Source organism: Rhizophagus irregularis, chromosome 15 (genome assembly GCF_026210795.1).
Source record: "Rhizophagus irregularis chromosome 15, complete sequence".
Taxonomy (NCBI): Eukaryota; Fungi; Glomeromycota; class Glomeromycetes; order Glomerales; family Glomeraceae; genus Rhizophagus; species Rhizophagus irregularis.
Window position 1 is genome coordinate 4,257,206 of NC_089443.1, and position 25,603 is coordinate 4,282,808.

At 26.7% G+C, this 25,603-nt stretch overlaps 5 protein-coding genes across 5 annotated transcripts; 3 read left to right on the plus strand and 2 right to left on the minus strand.

Annotated features, from left to right (window-relative positions):
* Nucleotides 1-8,194: 8,194 nt before the first annotated feature.
* On the minus strand, nt 8,195-8,470 carry OCT59_007669 (uncharacterized protein; the record flags this gene model as incomplete). Its single annotated transcript, XM_066150290.1, has 1 exon — nt 8,195-8,470. One exon carries the CDS (start codon nt 8,468-8,470, stop codon nt 8,195-8,197), a length of 276 nt encoding a protein of 91 aa, XP_065998846.1.
* Nucleotides 8,471-9,060: 590 nt separating this feature from the next.
* OCT59_007670 (uncharacterized protein) lies at nt 9,061-9,582 on the minus strand (the record flags this gene model as incomplete). Its single annotated transcript, XM_025324864.2, has 1 exon — nt 9,061-9,582. The coding sequence occupies one exon, from the start codon at nt 9,580-9,582 to the stop codon at nt 9,061-9,063; it is 522 nt and encodes a 173-aa protein (XP_025184001.2).
* A 5,524-nt stretch (nt 9,583-15,106) lies between these two features.
* On the plus strand, nt 15,107-15,517 carry OCT59_007671 (uncharacterized protein; the record flags this gene model as incomplete). The annotated part of the gene is made up of 1 exon (XM_025314952.2): nt 15,107-15,517. The coding sequence occupies one exon, from the start codon at nt 15,107-15,109 to the stop codon at nt 15,515-15,517; it is 411 nt and encodes a 136-aa protein (XP_025184002.1).
* Nucleotides 15,518-21,323: 5,806 nt separating this feature from the next.
* On the plus strand, nt 21,324-21,905 carry OCT59_007672 (uncharacterized protein; the record flags this gene model as incomplete). The annotated part of the gene is made up of 1 exon (XM_025314954.2): nt 21,324-21,905. The coding sequence occupies one exon, from the start codon at nt 21,324-21,326 to the stop codon at nt 21,903-21,905; it is 582 nt and encodes a 193-aa protein (XP_025184004.1).
* Nucleotides 21,906-23,475: 1,570 nt separating this feature from the next.
* Nucleotides 23,476-24,168, plus strand: OCT59_007673 (uncharacterized protein; the record flags this gene model as incomplete). Its single annotated transcript, XM_066150310.1, has 3 exons — nt 23,476-23,501; nt 23,655-23,665; nt 23,804-24,168. The coding sequence occupies 3 exons, from the start codon at nt 23,476-23,478 to the stop codon at nt 24,166-24,168; spliced, it is 402 nt and encodes a 133-aa protein (XP_065998847.1).
* Between the last annotated feature and the right edge of the window lie 1,435 nt (nt 24,169-25,603).

A 25,603-nucleotide genomic window follows, 5' to 3' on the forward strand; every position in this document is an offset into this window, starting at 1 on the left:
AAAGATCATGTTTACTTTAAGCAATTAAACCAAGTTTGTTGCATTTTGTTTTTAGTGTACATCTAATATTTTTGAGTAACTACAATAGCTCATCTGATACAATTAACCAATCACTTTTTTTTTTATTATTAATACAAAACCTTTTCATATATTTCTTTGTAATCTTCTGGGATGGTTTCTTTTATAGTATTTAGGAATCTAGTTTTCCACGTGACTTCTAAACCAACCCAGTTGTCAGAATCTGATAAAGCTTTTATTAATAGATAAATGAGACAGTTCTTAAAAAGATTGGTAATTTTAATTGTGAGGTTTTTGCAACATGACGCTTAATCAAATAGTAGAGTTATTGAAGAATAGTTTACTATTTTAATAGGATCCCGGACAATTATATGAGATGTGGGGAAAAAAATGATAAAATTTGAAAAAATTTACCCACCCGAGCCTTCTAATATTTCTAAAGCCTCAAACATTTTGTTTAAGGGTGGTTGATATTCCAATAAATCGTTAGGAAATTGAATCTTCTTGAAGTCTTGTATCACTTTTTGGGACTAGAATTTCATTATCACAAAATATCCTTTGATTCATTTGTAATTCAATATACTTCTTCATAATATTCTTGCAGAAATTGAACACCAGATAAAGATATGAATAAGCATGAATATAAGGAAGCTTAAAACTTCCAATTTGTTTGAAACTCATACAATTTATAAGTTCATAATTGATATTTTCTACTAACTGGGTTGACAGCTACTAAATACTCTCTTGCATTTTGCCGATTTGAAATTTTGGAATTTACTGGTACAAATCTATATTTAACAAGAGAATGGAAGAGGTTGTTTAGGTCAAAATGAGGAAGATACCAATGAGGAGGAGGAAGATCAATGAAAATGTTGAGAGTAATGAAGATGAAAGGGAGATACTGATATTAAAAGTGATATTAAGAATGAAAGTGAGGATGTGAAAAAGAGTGAGCAAAGAGAGTAGGGCTAGGATGAGAAGGGAACAGGAAAAAAAAATTCTTTTTGTAATCAATTATTTTTAGACTTTTATAAAATTTTGTTTGCAAAATTAATAGTAAATTCAAATAAATTAATGAGGTTTCAAACAAGCTAAATATTTTACAATTTTTTTTTGATTTTTTCTAGTTCATAATTAATGATTTTTCACATTAAATAATTATAATTGTATTCCAAATTGGTTAATTTTCTTTTTTTATCTCATTTCTATATATACTATACTTGCATCAGTTAAAGTTTTATTCTTGCTTTTTTTAGTTTATGATTTTCATATGATTATTTAATTTTCATATGATTATTTATAATTGTCAGTTAATTTTTCATAACGTTATTGTTTATCTTATATTGATTTTTATAAATATATACTACCCCTTGATTGCCCCAAGTATTAATATGCTTTTGTTACAACATTAACTATATACAGTAATTAATGGAAGTAAAAATATAATAATAAAGCGTATGAGAGAATGAGATTTATTTATACAATTATAAAAATAGTAACAACTAAGCCTAATTGATGTGGCTTCCTGATGGGCTTATTTACCCATAAAAATAGTAACAACTAAGCCATTGATGTGGTTTCCTGACGGGTTAACAACAGTGTATATAGAAAATTTTAAAAACCAATGAATATACAGTATATAATATATAGGATTGTTTTTTTTTTATTTTTATTTTTAAAATATAGACTCGACTGGGGTCGAACGCTAAATAGGAATAAACATGGTCTAAAAGATCAATAAATTCTAAGCTAGTGTTCTACCCAACCTCTCAGGAGGAGCCTGAAGGGGTCGTCTTGCCCATTATTCTATAGAACAATCAAGCATAACCTGGAGTCTAAACAAAACCAGTAAAAAAAGAACGAGAAAATAAAAAAAGGAAAAACTAAAAATACAAGGGAAAGGAACAAAACGTAACAAAAGGTGAGTTCATGTATATCACTGGAATCCGTATTTTTCTTTTGTCATAAAGACACCACACGTAAATACTGTCAGGTGTGGAATGGTGCATTATTTAAAGGTCCGGTGTTGTTGTACTCAATCAAGTGAGTTAATCATGTGACGGCGTAGGCGGGAATTCCACAACGGAAGGTCCTTCACTAGCCGAGAAGTAAGTAATGTCGCTCATGGTAGTGTGCGAATCATTGTCCGGGGGAGGTGTACGCCGGAAATAGAGGTTCGAATCATTAAAGATTTGTTGATCCTTCTTTTTGATGTGGTAAGAAACGTTAGGAGGTGATTGTATAGAATTCATCATGACGAATTTGGCATGATGTTGGCGGTATAGCTCAACCGCTTTGGAATAACCGTAATTGTATTGGGGGATCGAACTGACATTATAGCGTCGTCTAATATTATAATCAAACAGGTTAATATTATACGTAACGTAATAATATGTACGCTGGTCTCCAACAAAACCAGCAGGTAGGGGAGGTAATTGTTTCTTGAGACGGTTGCGTTTTTTAGTGCGACGGATCCAATTCTTGATCCTTTGACATGCGCGTATTTGATTATAGTGCCTAAGACCATTAGGCGAATTTTTGAAAGCGTCAGAAAGTTGTGTAGGTGTACGTCCTATGTAACGGTCCGGGAGATGATGGATGGTTTTAAAAACCATTTGTCCAGGGGAGTTAGGAAGTAAGTGAGGTAGGATAGTCTGGTTGGAGTGGTTACGTCTGAGTGTAGACGTAATAAATCTATTCCATCGTGCCTGCTGTTGAGGTGAACGAACCGCATCGAAACGTAACGTGCGGTATTGTTTGTAATATGGTTGAACCGTTTTATTGTCAATGCTAGGTAAATTTAAATCAGCCGAGCGAAATCGTTTAAATTGAACGACATAGCTAATGCCGAGGCGATTAGAATGAATTTCTTTGTGGTTCTTTTTATTCTTGTGATGTCGGTTTACCGTACGGTTAAACTGTTCAGCGTAGAACCTAGGCTCTACTGGATGACGAGTAGTAGTGTGCGAGACCTGTCGGATCAGTTTGAGATGAGCTCCGCAACGCCAACGATTATTTGATTGTACGAAGGCAGGGGGGTGGATACATAGTGAGCCCACATTCTTACCAGGTGCAAAATGTAGCGTGCCGCAAGGGAAATAAAAACCCAGGTAGATCACGTGGGGGCCGCAGCTGAACCGGATAAATGTTTTAGTTTTTCTATCGCTATTATCAGTCGATTCTAATCGATATCGTAGTGCTAGAAGTTTTTCTTTTAATAAATGGCGTAAACGGTTAAAGTATTTGTTCACAGCATCCTTGTGAAATTGTCTATTTAAAGAAAAGACAAATGTGAGATAGATTCCTAAAATGTAATTTAAATTTGGTTTGTTAGATGTAGATCGAAATGTATGACGATGATTTTTTGATAATTCAATATCATTGGTGTAAATCAGGTATTTGTCAATTTCCGTAAGAGGAAGATCGGCTTTTTCAGACAGCCGAAGAAGGTAATATCGTCCTTTTCTAGTATTGTACAAAGTTCCACTGCCACGAGTGTCACATGACAGGTAGGGCGAGAGCTTGGAAATTCTCATGGAAATGTTAAAAAATTTTGTAATAGGTTTGTAAAGACGTAAAATAGCCTGTGAAACAGGCGGAGGGGTAGTAGAGTCGGGTGAAGAGTCCATAGGCCGAGCTTGAGAAGGCTTTGTGAGTTTATGTCAGAGGAAGAGTGGTACTTCATAAAAAGACCGGTAAAAAAAAAAATTTGTTCCAACTTTTAACACGCAGGACAACAGGGCAAGGAAAATGGACAAGTGACTCGAGAAAAGTAAATAATAAGGTAATAATAAAGTGTGTGTGAAAGTGTTGTAAGGTGGGAAAACTCTAACGAGACTAGACGGAGACAAACGTTTTTGTAAAATTTAAAAAAAATTAACGCACGACGTTGTCAAAAAATTTTTTCCGAAATTTGTGGGAAAGAGTTTTTTTTTTTTGTATATAGGATTGTTACTTCCCTGCGGTTTGTAATTATCAGCGCAATATTTGTCACGTTATCTGTCATGTGAACTAAGCGAAATATAATAGTATATTGTTTGGGATAATAAATTAACTTTTCTTGATAATTTTTAGATTATGATATAGTAAAATAAGAGTTTGAGTAATGTTTAAATTGCAAGACCTTTCAACAAAATAATTTATAAACTTAATATTTATCAATAAAACTATACAGTATATAAATATAATAAATTGTATAAATGAGACAACTCTAGTAGTATTAAGGGTTTAGAACTTATATATCAAAAAAACAACATTCTAACGCTAATCAAATAATCAAATAATTTATATTTTAACTAGAATATGCATTTTGCAGGGGACTTCGTCCCCCAGACCCCACTATAAAAAGTGGTTACGTGATCTTTGAAACAAAAAGAAAGTTGTTACAAATTACAAATAAATGTCATACCAAAGTACAATGCTTTGTTAAATTAATAAATATGTCAAATATTATTTTAAAAAGGCATATTAGAAAGTACCTAATAGCTAATGGTTCTTAATTTTATATTGTAGATATGTATAAAAAATATTCGTCCTCTCTCGTATAATATGCTGCAAAATATTATAGTGGTATCACATAGTCTGCAAATACTAGCTAATGGATAATGAACGCGCGAATAAAAATTAAGCGATTAATAAAACAATATTTACGTTAATTACGTAAATTCATTTGGGTTAATTACTAAGTTGTAAAAACCCATAATCACCAATGATCGTTATAAACTCATGTATAATAGGTCTGATTGTTTTACTCAAGAGAAAGAAGACATATCCAATTTTTCATGATTGAAGTTGATGTTGTACATCGTTACTATCAATATAGGTTATAGGAATTAATGGTATTTCTTAATTCATTTTATTTAAGATTTAGAACTAATTACGTACACTTGTTACTTTTTTATCAGCTATCCAACCTAGGGAATCAAAAATTCAGCTGCGGTCAGAAATGAATTTGACATTTTACATACGTAATTATGTCCTATTTATGAAACGTACAGTATATTAAATAAATAAGGTTTCTCCAAATTAATAATTATGGTAAAATCGGAAATTTTCAGTACCACTCAAATTTTAGTATACAGTTGGTCCTTTTTATATCAAATTTTGATATAATGAATTTCATAATACAACAAATTTTCAGTGTGGTACCAATTTTAATATGAAAAAATCCTCGCTATACCGAATATCACCAATATGCCATTTGACGAAGTAATTTTTGTATCCCTCGTATACAAAATAACCCTTTTTATACCGAAATTTTTTTTAAACCAAAACTTTTATTAGATTACGATGATTTTTGAAAGGAAAAATTTAATATAGTAAAGGCATTCTGATGTGATCATGACGTTTTACAAATATATTGATTTTCTTATATTTACCACTATATACCAAATTTTCCACTATACTGAATAATTTGTTATAATTTACCTTTGAAATTTTCAAAAATAGAGAGAAGGAGAACATTAAACTAAAAATTAATAATTTTTATTTTGGATATATGAATTGTTTCAGCAGCAGATTATTCATTTATTTTTGAGATCAAAAAATTTTTAATCATTTAATTACAAATTATAATAGTACTTTAAATTAAATTATTATTTTTAAGTTAAAAAAAAAAATAACAAATAAATAATTTATTAATTTAGTAAAATTTTAAAATTTTTCATATAATATATATAAAAATAAATACAAAATTTAAAATATTTTTTTTAATTATTTAGAATTTTGCTGAATTTATAGATTGAACCGGGTCTTGAAATTTAATCAATAATAACCTAATAATATAAAAAAGAAGAGGTTATCCTATGATCGCTCAGATAAAATAAGTTATTAAATTACTAGACTGATATCAAAGAACGCTCATCCCACACTTACTCAGGCATATATACCAGATTTCGTCTAGACTCACGAAGAATATCGACGAATAAGTATATTTGGAAAACCTTAGACATATATATATACATGAGCAGACTCATGAACTAAATCGTAAAAAAGTCTTCATTGCAATTCAAATATTAATAGAATGATACAAATTCCTGTTAATATTATAAGATATGATATTGTTAAGAATAAGAATAAGGAAATTATGCTTGAAATTTTTTATATGAGAAAATTAAGTGTATATATATCTTGTAAAAACATTTTGAATACATAATGAGATAGATATTTCTTTTAAAGAAAAAAATTTTTTTTTGGGTGATTCGAGTTTATGTATGACATTTACTATTATATGATCAATAAATCAATGATTAAATTATATACGAAATCATCGTGTAAAATGGGTGAAATTATGTGGTAAAAAAATTCTGAAAAATTTTAAAAGCTTAAAATTATAAAATTGATGTATATAGTAATTATTTATTCAAAATAGAGAATTAAATATAATGTGAAAAGATAAACATGAATTATAATAGCAAGAGATTTTTTTCTTTTAAAAAAAAAACAGAACTCAAAAAAAGAATAAACCTGTGATTAAATTAAATCAAAATTGTTATTTATTCAAACTTTTAATATTTCATTCCGGAATATTTTTTACAACTTGAATTCTTCAATTTAGGTTCTTAAATTTATCATGAAATACTAATTTTTTAATTCAATTATTAAACCTATATTATATACGGCATTTATTACAAATGCAGTAAGATAATAGTACATGTAAACAAAGTACTACTTACAATTAAAAGCATTTTATAGTTCATACATCTTGACAATGACGATAGAGTTACGTTGTCAATAGTTTCTTGAAATACTATATTTTATGTGTTTTGACTTTTGTTTGTTATGGATTATGGGAGGACAATCAATAATCAAAAGTCATTATCAACAGCTTGATACTTAAAATTAATTTAAAGTTAGCCAATTTTTTTTTATAAGCTCATTTTAGAAGTTGCCTATGGCCTTTTCATAATTATAGTCAGGTTACAGAGCAATTGTGGCCATGTTTAAGAAAATTGCTAAATATCACCGCTAGTGATCATCACCGTACCAAAGTATTGAACTCGTACGAACTTTAATTTTATTGATTAATAAGAAAATAAATACTTGAAAATATAAAAATAATTGAATATTGAGGCATAGGGACCAGAAATTTTTCTTATGTGTAGGACTCAGAATTTTTTTTTAATGCAATTGTACAATGCAATTATTTTTGCATGATACGCCAAATTAGTGGTTGTGCATTTCTCGGCTATCCCTGTTAAAAGTTAACAAAATATTTTACCTGTCTTTGATTGGTCACATACATTTTTATGATTTTTAATGCCACTCTTTTGGAAAGTCATGCGTACACGGCTATTAAATAGAAAAAGTAATAAAAAAGTTCAAGGGCCACTGACCCATATACCTTTTTAACCTTAACTTTTTCAGATGATTTTTGTGTTAATATTTAGATTAAAATAATATTATCATAATATAATTATCAACAAAAAAATTTAATTTTCAAAATAATAATTATGATTTATTATATCATTTTTTCATTAAAATTTTTTCGTCCAAAATAAACAAAATAATATTGTTTTTTTATACTATCAGCTAATTTCAAAAAGTTCTCTTCAATAATTATTATATATGTATCTGCAAAATTTAGGTCACAAATACTGTGCGCACTAAATTTTCTTGCATTAAACCAGAATTTCAATAAATGATAAAAAGTCAGTATCTAATGCTTTGGTATATACTAGTAAAAGCATAAGTAAAATTACATCTTTACTACTGAATGAATTAAAATATCATGAAAGAAGTGAACTTATAATTTTTAAATCCTTAAAAGTTTTAATCTTTAGTTCATCTCAAATATAAGTACTACAATTAAAAGCATTAATACTTTATTCACATAGGATTGCACCCCATCGCAGGACTACGAATTCTTACAACTAAGATAATTTCCGGATGATGTTTTAAAAATATTTGTTATCATAAATAATATCCCCCATATCAATATATAAACTATAATAATTTAAAACTTGAATATCATATAATTTAACTTGATGTACTTTATCTTCTAGAAAAAATAAATCATTGCAAGTTACATCACTGTAATTAGGACAAGTTTCTATAATAGCCAAATATTTAATTATTTTCTTTTTTAAAATATATTCACCTCCATTTCTATTTTTAAATATCAATTTTTTAATAAAAGTATTTTGTGAATCTTAAAAATGCTTCTAAATCACTTCTGTTAATTACAAGAATCAATTTCAAATGTTCGAAGAATTTGTCCTAAATTTTGTAATATAATTAAACTCAAATGATTATCATGATAAGTATCAATGAAAAGGTAATTAAGATTCTGTTTAACATTTTCAATTAAATTGAATACTAAATTAATATTCTGATTATTTAGCCCATCAAGTAAATATAAAATTTTAATTTTACAACAATATATTATAACTGATTCAAGTAATTGAAGTAATTGTGGTGATTCATTTATTTCTTCAAATCCAAAATTTTCCATATTATTACCAAATTTTTGTATTAGTAGTAATAATGATTCAATTTGTAATATTTCATTCAAAATTAAAGATTTTAATTTAAATGGTTTAATAATATTAATAATTTGTGGAATAAATTTAGTATCTAGAGATTGGCAAAAAACAATATGAATTGATTCTAAAACATTCAATTGATTGAATACTTCATTTAAACCAATTATGATATTTTTAAAATCAGTGTAATAAAATATAATTGTGTTTAATGTATTTGAACAATTGGAATTTTTTAATAATAATAATGTGCGATATAAAGGAATACTACTAAAGCCAAATAAAATCTTTCTAAGGTTTTCTTGATAATTAATAATTTGTGATAAACTTTCTCGATCGTTTGATGGTCATTGCTATTATTGTAACATAATAGGAATTTAAAATAAAGTGATGAAATTGAATTGCAATGAGAGTTGAGTAATGTTGAAAATTTTGTTAAAGTTTCAGCTGTTATAAAAGAATCCTCTAGTTTCAAATTTTTGATATTGCGAAAGAAATTTGGATTTTGTAAAATTAAATTAAAAGTATCATAGAAATATTCACGTTCTTGATTTGTAGATAATCATACAACTTCCAAACTATGCAAATTTACTACATTTTCAATGAATATTTGATACAGTGACCTATTAATAAATTTAAGGTTTTGTACTTTAGTTGTTGAAGTTCTACTAACAGCATTTTCCCAATTTTTAATAGAATTAATAATTTTACGTGTATTCAAATGTTGAATAAAACTAGAATAATTGAATAATGTATTTGAAGGAATTAAATCATTATTAATTCCATATTTATTTAATTTTGTTTTATCACCATCATTCAAATTATGTAAATAAATTTCAATAAAGTGATAATTTTTAGGACATTCAATTGAAAATGGATTTTCCCATAATAATGGAATTGCTAAATGACACCATAATCTATTAATTAATATACACGAATGTAGTGTTTTATAATCATGATGGAAATATTGAATAATTCCATTTATTAACTCTGGTAAATTTCCTAAAAATATCTTTGAGCATGCCATAGAAGTTACATCAAATGTGTTATTATATGATTTCGGAACGGCAACTTCGTTTAACATACAAATAGTCATAAATGAATTTCACATATATACAAAATATCTAATTGTGTTAAATGATTACTCATATCTAGTTATATTTATATTCGTCAGATCGACAATTAAGTTATATAATATTGTATATATTGTATCACAAAATTTTTTTTACCAACCTTAATAAAAAAAATTTGCCTTCTTTTTTTGTGACATTTCCAGTGACTGCTAGAGTTATCTATCTAAGTACCTATTTTTTCTAAGTTTTCGCTTTTTATATTTTCCCCATGGTAAAAACCTTTATTGTATTTTTTCCAATTACTCTATCTGATTTAAAGAATAATCATTTGCACCCTTAATCCTATCAAAGATATCCAAAAACTATTCTTGGATTACAGAAATGATATTTGCGAATCTTTTGCTCAAGCCTACAATCAAAAATGTTAGTTGAAACTCCCTAATACATAAAGCATTGATTATCAAGATTGTAGCGATGGCTTAATGCACAGTAACTGCATATATGTAATTTCTTTACGATTATATAATGTGGTCACTATGTATTTGTAACGCAGTTACTGCGCATTAAGCCATCGCTATGATACTCTTGACTTTGGAAGAGTGAATTCAGAAAAAATAACATTAAACATAATTACTGCGGAGAAATATACTGATGACGTCTTACTGCGCATGATCATGATATCTAAACTGCCCACGTGATTCAAAAAAAAGAAATAATCTATACGATGATTAAGTCTATGCTAGTATTAATTTGGGTGATTTACTTTGCAGAAACTTTTAAAATCGAAACCATATAGTGACCATGTCAAAAATTTATCGTAAAACTTTTAATAAAGATTTGGTCACAATTTAGTTTCAAAAGTCACCTGTAAGAAGTTACTGAATATTAAGGTGAATCGTGCAAAATTAGTTACCAAAATTTCAACAAAATCGTAAAAATGTACTATCGAAATCGTATCAAATTTATAAACAAATCGTAAAATTGTACTTTATAATTTGTAAATAAATAAATAGTAAAGTATTCATAAATATTTAAGTTATTGTTCTTTTTGAAATTGTAAAGTTTTAGTAAATTATATTAGACAGCTTTGAAAAAATTCATATTTCTAAAACTAAATATACTGTAACTAACTTCAAATAGATAAAACTTTATTCAATGTTCAAGGTCAATATTATGTAAGAAAGATGATGATCAACTTCGGTTCTCTATTTACCAATTTGCATGGAGATTTGCTTGTGCGTTAAAAAAAAGAGGTCATGCGATCTTCTTAAAATTGACCAATCAGGATTTTTAGAATTAATAATTCAATTATAAATTTAATAAGTACTTATTAATTAAAAAAGATTCGAAATAATTTTTAAGTCCCATCACTAAATATCACAGTACTGGCCTTAATCCAACCTAAAAGGTTAAAGAATGAAGAAAAAATTAGTAAAAAATAATTATGAAAAAAAATCAGGTTATAAATAAAAATCGGAAAAAAAAGGCACTTACGTAGCTAGTACGTCAACTATGTTAGCGCCGCAGAAGGATGAAAAAATTATTACCGTTTTGAAAAGCTTAGGTTTAGTCAGATATATTGGCGAAAAAACAATTCAAATGCAAATCAGTCAAAGCGGTGATATATTTAAGTAACGATCAGTTGAATAAGGTTTGGTTAAAAAGTCTGAATATAGATGGTATAACATATCATTTCCGATACGGCATATAAAATATTCAACAACAAAGATAAGAAATTATCAGAAACGGAGGTTTTATAAAAATATATGCACCATAAGTGATTCTACGCGAAATATTAAAGGGCAAAGAACTTTCTAGTATGCTTACTTAAAAGATAAAGATACATTAGCTACTGAATAGCGTTAACAAGGAAAAGTAGAAGAGGGTTGGGTAATACTCCGAAAAAGAAAAAATTTTAAATAATTTGAGAGATTTTGGGTTAATTAGGGATATTATATAGGGTTAGATTAGGGTATGGGAGGATTACTGTAAAAGAAAAAAATTTTTACAGTAATAATATTATTTGATGTCGGTAATTTGAATGTCGATTATTTGACTGTCAGTATCAGTAATTCGACTGTCAATAATTTGACCCAGACCCAGTTCTGGATCACTAATCATTAAGAAAGTCTTTCGCTACGCTCCAATACTTATCTAAATAACCTCGGTAATTTGGTGTCGGTAATTTGTCATGTCGTAATATGACCGAGTCCCTGCTAACATCACCTCACTAATTACCCCTGCTTTTCCTTTTTCGATATCCCTTTTTTGGGATTATATGGTGTCGGGATTATGAATTTCGGGATTTAGGATAGGACCCCCTTTTTTACTTGTAACACTGACAATCTCGATTTTTTTTGTATCACTGATAATATTTTTGTTTTTTTCGCTATTAAAATTTATAAAATTTATTAAACAAAACCCATAAATTTAAACTGTAGTCACTTAGTTAATCTGTTTTTGTTATAATATCATAATAAAATTAAATACCGCGACGGACTTCACCGGTTTCAATGACGTTTCATTATTTTTGATATCACTATTTAAATGGGAGTCCCAACAATACTTCAGAAAGGACCCGCGTAATATATATAGGTCATAGGAAATTTTGAAAATTTTATAATAGCGCTACGCAAGAGTTTTTACTAAGATAAATAAGCAAACTCAACATACTGTATGACCTCAAATTTTGCCAAAAAATAAGCAAACTAATCATATGACCGATATTATTATATTAGTATTTTATCCGTTGATCATTAACTATATAGTGTGTACAGAAAATCTAGATTTGTTTTAGTAATACTGTAATTTGCTGATCACTTCTAATATATTTATTTATTTATCGTTATCGTATTATTTTAAATTTAAGAAGTTTTTTTTTTAATTTCTTATAACTACTATTATGCATATATTTAAAACCTCCTCATTTTTTCAATAATATCATCCCGACCAAATATCATAATATCTTTTTTCATCCCCTAATAGCTTTAAGATGTTACCATAGAGATCGGCCAAAATTATCCTAAATATATAAGTATAATGAAAATTTTTATTGATTCTAAGCAAATCCTTCTTCTCCTTCTTCTAACTATACCTAAATTCACACATTCCCAGTAAAAAGTTATTGTACCAAATATAGGCCAATTATGAAATGAGCCCATTCCGTATAAAATTTGGCCATATTTATTTTAATTTTATCCCATTTATGGTCCAATTTTTCGTACCAAACGGGCTCATGTATAAATTCAATACAAACCTAATATGAATTCAGTACAGGACTTTTTACTGGGATGGCTAAGCAAACGTTCCTATGACCTATATATATTACGCGGGGTCTTCTTCAGAATCACGTAACCCATTATTCCCGACATTCATTATCCCGAAACTATCCTCCTAGCAATTGAAATATAATGACATAATATAGAAATTCTAAAAAATGATTTATTAAAATCTTTAATCAGTATATTACAGTAAAAAATAAAAAAATTATTATATCTTTATGACGTAATAATTTAAATGTTTATTGAATTTAAAAGAAACATCTTTTTTTAAAATTTATAAAATTTACAAAAATTTATGATTTGCATTTTTACAATAAATCATTAATATTTGCGAAGTGATTCTTAATTTATGCGATATATTATTAAATATTAATAAATAATAATAATAATAAAAATAAAAACATTTATTTTTGCTAAAATTATTAAATATTAAAAAAAAAAATTAATTTTTATAATAGAAATTATAATTTTGTAATATTTTAAAAATTATTACATATTTATTACAAAATATTACAATAATATTATTACGTCTATAAAAAAAGTAATAAAAAAAAAATAGCGTATCAGTATAGTAAGTGTCGAGATAATGACGGGATTCTGAAGTTTCGGGTGAGCGTCGGGTTTGTCGTAGTAAATCTATTTAAAATATGAAATGTATTGTCACATCCAATGTATGGAAAGGTCTATTCAAATTATAGAATTATTCAAATCCATAAATTTCAGTTAATTCTAAGTTTTTTGATAACATATATATGTTATTCCATAAGGGATTACTGGAATGGAATTATAATTAAAAATAACAAAAATCCATATTTATAATCTTTTTCATGTTGTTTCTTGGATTTATCCAATTCAAAATTCATTCGAGTCATCCGTTAGAGTTTCACAGATGATTCGGATGATCTAAACAGAACAGAAAAAAAAAAAACATTGATACCGTATTTAACGTAGTAACATCACATTCCCACTTCCATTCCAAACTAATAATTAGTATAACGTCCTTTATGGCTCAAAAATTTGAGGGGGAGGGGAGTGAATAATTTAAACAAAACAAACATGACATTTAAACATATTGAAAATTTCAGAAATTTTCGGTAAAGTCGGAAATATTCAGTACCACTCAATTTTAGAAAAGAGAGGGGTGCTTTAAACGGTTACGGTACATTTCGCCGAAAGCCATTTCGTCGAAAGGACGTTTCGCCGAAAAATAGGGCCAACATTATGCAGAATTATAAATAACTCAGGCCAGAGATTATTTTTCGGCGAAATGGCTTTCGGCGAAATGTCCCGATACCGTTTCTGATCACTGTGATCAAATATAAATGATATACTGCAAATCAGTACTATGGTATCTTGATTTAAATTAACTTTTCTCCCTCTATTTTAAGGTAATTTAAACACATACAGTATGTATATTCAATTTTAAAAAAGAGAAGGAGTGCTTTAAACATACTGTATGTGTTTAAATTACCTTTGAAATTTCAAAAATAGAGGGAGAAAAGTTAATTTAAATCAAGATACCATAGTACTGATTTGCAGTATATCATTTATATTTCCTAACAGGGATCACAGTGATCAGAAACATGCCCTCTCTCAAAAATAAGTTTTTTCAGAGAAAGAGCCAATCATAGGCTCAGAAGTAAAATCAACTAAATATTATTACCAATCTTTTATCAGATCTAGACATGTGGTGAGTAAAAAGTATCGCACACGTCTGGCGGAGTCCTCCTTTATATTTGTTTACAGTTCCTTTTTCCTTATAGAACTTCACGAGTTCTTCACGTTCCTTTGAATTATTGTTGAAAAAAAAAACCATTTTTAAAAAGAAAAAAGGGTAAAACGTCCCTGTAAAAAAAGTCAATCCGTTTTATTTATTCCATCTTTTTTCCGTAAAAGGCTCATATTTCCGGAATTAATAACCTTATATCACGGAATTTATCGAATTATTTGCATTTTCTGTGAATGGATCCGTGAAAGGCTCATTTTCACGGAGTTTTTACAGAAATAACGGATAAAATTTTTTATAGGGCGTTATTAATTTATTTATTTTATTTCTAAAAGAGTAGTGAATCTAAGACTATTACAAGGGGTAAAACGTTACAATTAATGCCAAGACTTTTTATTATGATAATTTATGTCACATGACTTAATAATGAATTTCTGTATATATAGGCCAAAATTTTATTATAAGTTGAGAGTTAGAGTCGTATGGTAAAATATTAATTTACTTATAAAAAAGTAATATTTATTAATTATGATGTTCGTACAAAATTTAGGATTATTGATAATTTTATTATCTGTTATCAATATTTCCTATTCATATCCCCAACATAGAGTAGCGTTTAATACTCGAGGATATATTGAGGCTATAAATAAAATATGCATTCATTGGTACGATTATCATCAAAATGAGATATCGGATGAATGCGACATACCAGTTGGAGGCCCTTCATCAAAGACATCTCCAGCAAATTGGTCAATAGGATATAAACTCTCTGTACATACAGAGGGTGGTACACTTCATAATGGACCATTTTTTTGGTGGGATGGCTGGGTAAATGGGATATATTGTAACGATATACATATGCATTTAAAAGCTGGTGGTCTTGCTATTAAAGAATCTTTTAATTTGACTATAGTTTATGATAAATGTTTCTGGGAATAATAAATCAGATGATTGATTACTATTGGAAGAATTCACAGAAGTAATTGTGTTTGTTCTAGTAATATATCCTGTAGTTTAGATAACAGAAGGTATTTTTCTTATTAAGTAGAAAAACAAATAGTTTAATTTTCTGTATAAAAATATTTGAAATCAAATCAATTATCTATATCTATTATATAAATTACCTGACTTGTTATTTGTGTTTTGTGAACAGGTTATGATTTATAATTTTGTTATATGATTTAATCAATAAAAAAGAATACAATATAATTTGTATTCCGACTTTATTAATCTATTCCAAGAAATTTCTCCAAACTTGTATCAACATTTTCTCAATTAGTGATATTATAACATCTACTTTACAAGTGACATAAAAAAAAAAGATAAATGAAATAATAAAGTAATGATAAAAAAATAAAAAATAAAAAATAAAAATGGCTAAGGCGGCCATCTAGGGCTTAGTTTTCCAGAAAAAAAAAATTTAAAATAATTTACTTTCATCAAAAGTATAGTACTAGTATAGTCCGTTACATTACTAATGGAATTTTGGGTGTTACGAAAAATTGCCAAAGATCATAAGATTCCCAGGCAAATTTGCCTGCAATTTTATAATACATAACACAAAATCATAATTCCCTGCATGCTCGTAAATAAATATTTCAATGACTTTTACATAAAAATTTAAGTAAAGAGTTTCATAAACCAATTTAAAAATTTCGCATGCAAATTTGCCTGCGAGATATTTGCGATAATAATTTATTGCTAATTTTTGCTTATCACATAAAATTTAAATTTTCAAAATTGGATGCATTATAGATGAAGGGTTGTGCAATGATATGCCAATTTTGCCATATTTTAATATGCTTAATATATAGTAATTTAAATTCAAAAAGTTCGCAAGCAAATTTTGCCTGCGTTACAGATGAGGGGATAATTCAAAGAAATTGTATGTTGATAAGTTAAATTTATTATTTTTAATCCAACTTTATCAATTAACCGCGTTCTGAGAATCTTCACTGCAAATGTTTAGTACAAAAAAATAATAAACCAGTGTGATAAATAAATTTATTTAAATATATTAAAGATTTTATATATATATAAAAAAAAGGTTAATTTAAAATAATTACTCGAGTTTCTTAATACAGATACCGTAAGGACGTAAATTATTCCCATCGGGTGAAATCCAATATTCACCGATTCCAGTTTCTATATTTGGAATTCTAATCAAATTCTCTGGGTTAACTCTATTTTGGAACACAACCAGATATCTCTATCGATAACGTACAATGGGTACTACAAAAAACTTTGTTTATGTTTGTTCATATTAATATTAAAATTCTTTTCGTTAACATTGATTTGTAGCACGTAACGCATGAGGTCATGTTATGTCTTGAAAAAATGATTTTCATATGAAACTAGTATGGAGTGATAGGACATGATTGGATGTTGTAAAAACTTTAAATTTTTATCAAAATTCATACTTTATATATTTTATTATAAATTTCATATACACATTATTAACGTATGGTTTATCTGATAATTAATAATTTCACTATTTTTAATTCATTTGCACATCTTATTTTCTTTCGTGTTACCATTAAACAATCTTTACTAATAATAACACTTTAAATTCCATTTCCTTGAATAAAAATAGAAAGGAAAAAAGAAAAAAGAAGGAATAATATCTTGATTTAGGATACGCTCCTTCATTATTCAGAGGTTAATTTTTGGACGTGCATTAGCATCATTATCACTTTTATCATTCTTAGTATTTATTTATATTTATGTATAGTTTCTTTGTTCTTCTCTTTTCTTTCTTTTATTATTAATGACGTCACCAAGTATTGGATAAAGTACGATGCTAGAAAGGAGGGATCACATTTAACTACTGAATTCATATAAAGGAAATAGTGATAAAATAATAGCAGATAGTATAAAGTTGGATATGAATATTTAAATAATTTTTATCGAATTATTAAATACAGTTTATCAGTATTATCAAAATAAACCTGGTTAGTATACAGATAAAATAATCCGTCACCGTTAAGAAAATTTATATTTGGAGTAATCCGAATAGTATGGGAATTTATTGCCATTTTCAAAATGGTTGATCTGACAATTTTTCTCACATACGAAACTTTTTTTTTTTTAATAAATCATAATTTTTTTTTGTGTGTACTAAGTAATATAAATATGTTATATAACTAAATTATTACCAAAAAAGTTATAAGATTTCATATGTAATTTTAACGCTATTATGATAAAGTTTTGATTTACTATAAAATTTTTAGTGATCATAAGCTGCGTAACGCCGAACGATTATTAGTGACTCGTTACACACTTACACTCATTATACGCAATATTCTAAATATTAGGCTATCACATTGTTGTCACGAAATATGTGACAAATAAGCAGTGACAATTAGAAACTCACGCCTGGAATACAGTACAGTACTTTGAAAATGGAAGTGACGTGAAGATGTGATAGTGAGATTTTATAGTGATTTAACACATATTATCTCAGTGATTAAAATTTAAAATTCTTTAGATTTAGGTTATATCACACTATTTCTTTTCCTCTTTCTTATAGGGAAATTAAATAATAAACGTTACTGCTGTAGGTTTCTAAAAAAAAAAAAATATTATATTTATTGGATGACCAATAACTGAACATCACATTTTCTTTTAAACCTAAATATAGAAGGTAACAAGTATTTCGAAAAAGAAAAATAAAGATTTCTTTTTTGTTTTGTTTTTTTAATAGTAATATAGTAATTAGGAAAATTCTATAATAAATTATTTTAAGTAAACCATAAAAATATTTTCAGAAAATGCAATAATAATTGTAATGATTATCTATTATCTTGTTATGACAATATGACATGCATAGGCGGTGAAAAATATGTGGGGGATAAAGCACAAATCCTATGAGTTTCACATGAAGGTAGCACAGTCCGAAATGAGTTATTTTTTTCGGATTTAGATTTAAATGTCAAACAATATTATTCTTTATTCTTATTCATTTTATAACTCTCGTTAAATGTCAGTTAATTGTCAATTTTTTTTTTATTCAAAATGAAAGGAAAGCAAGTATAATGACGTAAAAATTATTTTGCATACGATGCAATTATACTTTAAAATAAAACCAAAAATGGAAAAATAATGAAAGAAATTTCCCCACAAAAAAATGTTTATTCATACAATTTCCCCACACAAAAAATGTCAAAATTTTTTTTTATTGCTTTTAATTGTACTGATTGCTTATTATATTTAATTAATTAATCTAACTTTAAAAAAAAAACGGCAAAATATGTTTGTGTAACATCTAATGAATTTTTTATCTAATTACTTTGTAAATTGGCAAATCTTATGAATTAAAGAAATGAATTTCATTATAGTACTATAATTATATTGATATATTGTTCTTTCGAAACCCTATGACAATCAATATAAGATTATCAACTTTGCTTCTTTGGCGCTGAGACGTAATTTAGATGATGTAACAGATTATTAATTATTGCGTGTAACATACATAAATTTTGAATTTCGCTGTTAATGCTTCTTATTTATTTGTTATTATTATTTATGTCAACGCTTGCATAATTTGGGAAATCGACGATTTACTAAATATTTGATATTTATTATAAATGATACGATAACAGATAATCAATCAATCAAATTTTCCAATTTAGTTTAAATATTTTTCCAAAATGTAAAATAGTATCAAGATAATCAATTGTCAAGTGTTCGGCGGAATATCAACTCCATTCCAAACAATTTATAGATACAGGATTGACATTATTGGATAATTAAACATTCTTTTAATTATTAATTTTTTTTTTAAAAAAAATATTCTATTAATGGTTTTGAATACAATATTACAAACGGATGGCTGTTAAACTGCATATAATACAATCATTGTCTCAATAAATTTTCTCTTTACACAAAGACTAAACCAAAAATTGATATTTTTTTTTCTTTTTTTTCTAAGTTTTGTAGACGGAATGTTGAAAAAAAAATCCGGTTAACATTCTTCTTAATAACAATAATCGTGGTTTGAATATGGTTTCTAATTAGGAAATTTCATTCCTGAATTAACGAAAATTTTTATTAATAGAACCGAACTTATCGATAATTGTACTACAACAATTCCTGTTTACACTCGGGATTAAATGAATATTTATTTAATTTCTTTCATACAGTATAATAGTAAAATTCTGTTTGTAACACATAAGGTCATGTTATGTCTTGAATAAATGATTTTCATATGAAACACAGGAGTGACAGGACAGGTCGTTAATATGATTGGATGCTTTAAAAACTTTAAATCTTTATCGCAGGATGACAAAAAATTAATATTTAATATTTATAAAATTTCCGGTTTTACTTTTTCACATTAGTGTACACTATAATTTGATATAATTAATAATTTCACTATTTTAATTCATTTGTTATACTTATTTTTCCTTTCGCGTTCAGTTACCGTTGAACAATGTTTAGTGTTTACTAATAATAACACTTTAATTTTCATAAAAAAAGAAAATAAAAAAGAAATAATAAATATGTTCGGTTTATGGGTAATTTTTTCTTTTTAGTAATTTCAGAAGTATAGAAACGTTCTATGACATATAGTATAAAATTTTCCCCACAATCATCGATTTCTGTTTCGTTTATCATGATGAATGGCGGAAGTTTTTATTTGTTTATCCGAAATCGGAAATCGGAGAGAACAAGAGTTTCATTAATTATCTATCTTGGGGAAAGCGTTCACGTGATTTCTTTTATTAATAAAAGTACAATAATTGTTATTTCTCCTTGTTTTATTGTCCTTACTTCTTATTTTGATTTATTTATTTTCTTTGTCTCATTACTTTAAAAGTTCTCTTTCTTTTCTTTTCCTATTTTTGAAATATTTTAATATTAATCTATTTTTGATAACGTAGATTGATAATTATAACAGTAGGGTTCATAAAAACAATTTGGTATTATTTTGATACCTTATTTTTTTTTATAAATCTCTTTTATTTTGTTCCATATTTGATTTAGTTGAAAAAAAAAATAATATATACAATTATTAAAATGATTACAAATACAGTTTCTATATGATAAATTTCGTTGTTCAATAACATGTGAAATGATGATATTCCAATTCATATGACTTATGGCGTACATAAGCACAAGTGGGATCTATTATTTATGTAATAAATTGGTGTTACTACGCAAAGTACGCGTTGTTTTAAACATTAATAAAATCATATTTATTTTTGTATTAAAGCACAATAAGTCGAATTTTCGAATTTGGCGCAAAAAGATGCATATCAGACGTAATAACTTTACAATGCTGTCAAAAAAAATATTTTTTCCCTCAATGTCATTCAAGAAAAAAAATTCCCCCACAAAATAAATTTTTCCCCACAAAATGTCAAAAAAAAAAACTTTTTTCATAACTTCCTTATTTGTTTATTTGGTTATATTTAATTAATTTTTAACCGGAAAAACCGGAAAAATCTGAACTTTACCAAATATATTGAATATAAAGTATTATACGTAACTTCATATTCTTCTCTGGCGGGATATTCCTTTTATAGTTATCACCGCTTTGTGAATATATTTTTTTTTATCATTCTTTCTTTTTATTTCTGTTTGTATTAATTGCACCATGAATATGCATTGCATTTTAACTATTACATATAAAAAAAATGTATATAAATAGCTGACCCGAACAACATTCCTTTTTTCTTAATTTCACAAAAAAAAATAAATAAATGAATATTAATTTACAAATTTATATTAACACTATCACACTATGAGTCAAAATGACGATTTTCAACCTTCTCCTTCTGAATCTTATGATTCACAGCAAGATAATATCCCTCTTGTTCAAACTGATGATTTTATACCACAAGAGAACGCTAATCCACAACAGCAGGACACAAGTCAATATGATCCGATGCCAATGGGGCCTCAACAAACATCACCAACTAACATTTTAACGACCGACTTTTTTGTAAACTCTCAAATTCAAACCCATCCTAAAAAATTTTTTTATCACCCATGTGATGATTTTCTCCATTATCACATTGAATGTGAAAACATCGATAACGACCTTATTTTAAGATTATTAAATCATCCATTTTATATCACACAATTAAACGAAATCGAAAATCGATATGTTTTCTTTTATAAGCAACTTTACAATAATCAATTTTACCAGATAACTTGTGAAATTGTTCCTCCATCTTTGATTAATAATTGCTTGAACGGACATTATTATGATATTCAAATTGAACGGAGTGTGAGACAAGAACAGTTAACTTTTGCTCCTTATCAAAAAGAAAACCTCAGATATCATTTAGAGTTATACTTGCGTAACAAGATACTTCATTAAAAATATTTAACTATTGTAAAATTATTTAAAATAATTATTATTAAATACAAAATATTTAAGATTTATTAAACAAATCAAATGAATATACAAAAAAAAAAATATATTTGTAATCTTAAACTGTATAAGATATTTTATAGTTTAACTAATTATATGTTGTATAATATGCTTGTATGTATAGTACTGTATATGTTATATTTATTATTAAATTTTGTAAATTATTAAATTATTAAACGAAAAGTATTAAATTAAAGATTAAATATAATTGGCTTATAAATCTGTAGCGGAGTATTTTACATTTCAAAATGAAATAGATGAAAACTTATTGATCATTCTAATATCTTCTTTGTTCTTCGCTTCTCTTCTCTTTTTTTTTTCTTTTTATTCTTAATAACGTCAACAAGTATTGGATAAAATAATGTACAGTACAATACTAGAAAGGTGCGATCCCATTTAACTAAATTCATTTAAAAAAAATAGTGATAAAACAACGGTATAAAGTTGGATATGAAAATTTAAATAATTTTTATCGAATTGTAAATACAGTTTATCAGCTTTATCAAATAAAACAATTGAAATATTTAATGATTTATCTGGTTAGTATACAAATAATCCATCACCGTTAAGAATTTTTATATTTGATAACCACCAAAAATTTTTTGGCAATCCGGAAAGCATCCTCCGTTTTCAAAATGGCTGATCTGACAAAAATTTCTAAGATATTCAGTAACGGTACGATTTTACGGTACGGTTGATCACAATTCCAAAAATTCCGTACCGTACCGTATTTGCCATATATAATATACTGTATATATATATATATTATAAAGCCAGTACAGTTGATAAAATTTTTTAAATAAATATATTAAATGGACATTGATGTCCAAATAACGGCGTATTGATTATTTGGACACGCAATATCCATTTACATGTGTTATTTGGACACCATTAATTATAGTATTTATTTATTTATTTATTTATTTGGGCATTAACATCCGTTTAATATAATGGTTATTTGGGCAATTGAATGTCATATTGTAGTATATGTAGGATATGTACGGTACGGTACAGAATTTTTAAATTTAATCAACCGTACCGTACAAATTTGCAAATTTGTACTACTGTAGTACCGAATAACCTCCACCTATTTCAAAGCCACGCCGATCACAATTTTTTCTCACGAAACTTTTTTTTTTAATAAAACATCCTTAATCTTTTGTGTGTTCTAATAAATAAACTCTTTACTGTATACTCTGAACTTGAAGTTTTTTTACTAAAAGCAACTCAGTATATTACTGCTTAACTTTTAGACCACACTTTAGACACAGAACACACTTTAATCACGCTTTCTTTGAATAGTGCTATAATGACACTGTAAGTACTAATGAAAAACGTTTATTGCCATATTTAGAGAAAAATAATTAATATTTTAAAGTTATATATCATGTATTTATTTGTAAATTATTGTTTTTAGGCGCTTAATATACCAATAATCATATTTTAAAGTATTTTTTAATATAGACGATAAAAACAAGTCAAGATAGTATTATTATTAGTTTTATAGGTTTTGTATATGGATTATTTATTTGTTGGTACTTTGTTAGCATATAATATTTATATATTTTTGTATAGAAACATTTTTTAACTAACTTAAACATTTATTAAATATTGCGTAGGATTGACAAACAATTATTACCAACGCGTTTCTTTCTTCTGTATTTTCTTTAAAATATTTCATTAACTTGTTAACAGGAAAAAACACGGTAAGAACTAACTCTTTGATTGAGTAAAGCGTTGTATTCAAGTGATGGAGATCTGTGTGATCTAAAAACAGATAAGTAAAAAAAAAAATTACTTAACTTTCATACGTTATCTATCTACTTTGTACCAAAATTAAACAGAAATTACGCCTAAAATGAGATTTGCCGGATTATTTTCTTATTCAAATACCAACACATATTGTGTCGATCTCGGTGGAAACATCATTCTAAGAATAAGCTCTCTTGGTTTTCCACATGGAAGAATATACTTTACGGACAACGAAAATCCACCAAATGACATACAGATCCCAACCGGGATTACCATAACAAATGTAACCAGAAATAGACCGGTAGCGCCAGTATTTCTCCGACCGTTTGGTGACTTTATCATCAGTTATCCTTTAAGTTATGAAATCACCTTTAACAACAAAGTAGTTGTTGGCTTGGTAGACCAAGAGCAAAGCGTAGTAGAAATTGCCAACCATCTACACTATTTTGTTGAATAGTTGTTATATTTTGTATTTCCAAGAGGAAATTTTATAAAGAATTTGGTATTTGATGATCTTTCAACATAAAATATAAAGGAGGCCTCCATCTATTATAACAAATAAAGTGCTAAATGGAAAAGAAGTGACATAAATATTATGTTTTTTGATACAACTTAAAAAAGTTTTAATAATAAAGTATTTGTATATTCTAATTTAAAAGATATACCATCTAATGTCATACTTCAAAGATTATAATACCATTTGCAAAATTTGACATATAATATCTTATTATATCAGATTAGCTTTTATAAATTAATATTAAATTTTAAATAGAATTAGAATGATATTCTGTGAATTGTCATCCACAATGTAAAATATTGATACTATTTAATGTTAATATCATAAGAATTTTTATAATAAATGTTAATATATAATTGGCAATAAGAAAAAATTACAACATTATTAGTTATTACTAACTGGTTTATCACCCATTATTACAAAAAATAATAAACTAGGTATTTTTAATTTGTCATTTTTTGTAATATTTTGTAATAATAGGTCATATTGACAATTAATTTTGCATCAATATATCAGATCAAGTCATGTATTTTTATTGTATTTAAGATGTCCAATTTTCTATCAACTTGCTTTTTATAAATTACAAATTCTACAACCTATAAATTCTATAATCTATATATAATACTTTATATCTATAATATTTTATATTTTTATATTTTTATATTTTTGTATTTTTGTATTTTTTTTTTGAATTATAATACTTTATGTCTATAATATTTTATATTTTTATATTTTTGAATTAACAAACTAATTACAAGTACAACTGAAAATTATATTGATTTGAAGCATTTGTTTCTTATTTAAATGAATCAAGAAATTTGTCTAACCATGGATTTTTGAAACTTAACTGAAATATTATTATTGCTTCATCATTAACTCAATTAACTAATTTTCCATTAACATCAGCCAAATGGCTAATCACTTTTTGGATAAGGCAAAAGAATTATTGGATTCAAATACATTTGCTGAATTAAAGAAAAAGGTATGTTTTATTTTTATTTTGCAAAGGTGGGTAACTCCTTAATACTCATCGTGGTCACTTTTTGAGAATTACTGGTCTCGTTCGCTTGGTAACCACTCCAGGCTCTCATTCCAGGCGCCCTACTTTGTTGTTAGTAAAGTCTGCTAGTTCTGGAGGAGGAGCTGGCTATGTACCTTCTTTACTACTAAATAAAAAATTTAGCATACACTAACAATTTTCTTTCTTATAATAGGTAATTACAGAATATTTACAACATAAAAAAGATTTGCAAATATTTTGACAGGAGGCTATTAAAGAATGTGAAAAAAATCAGAAAATTATTATTAAGGAATGCGAAATAGAAAATACTTTTACTACTGATACATCTCTTCCAATAAAGCCAATTAAATTTTC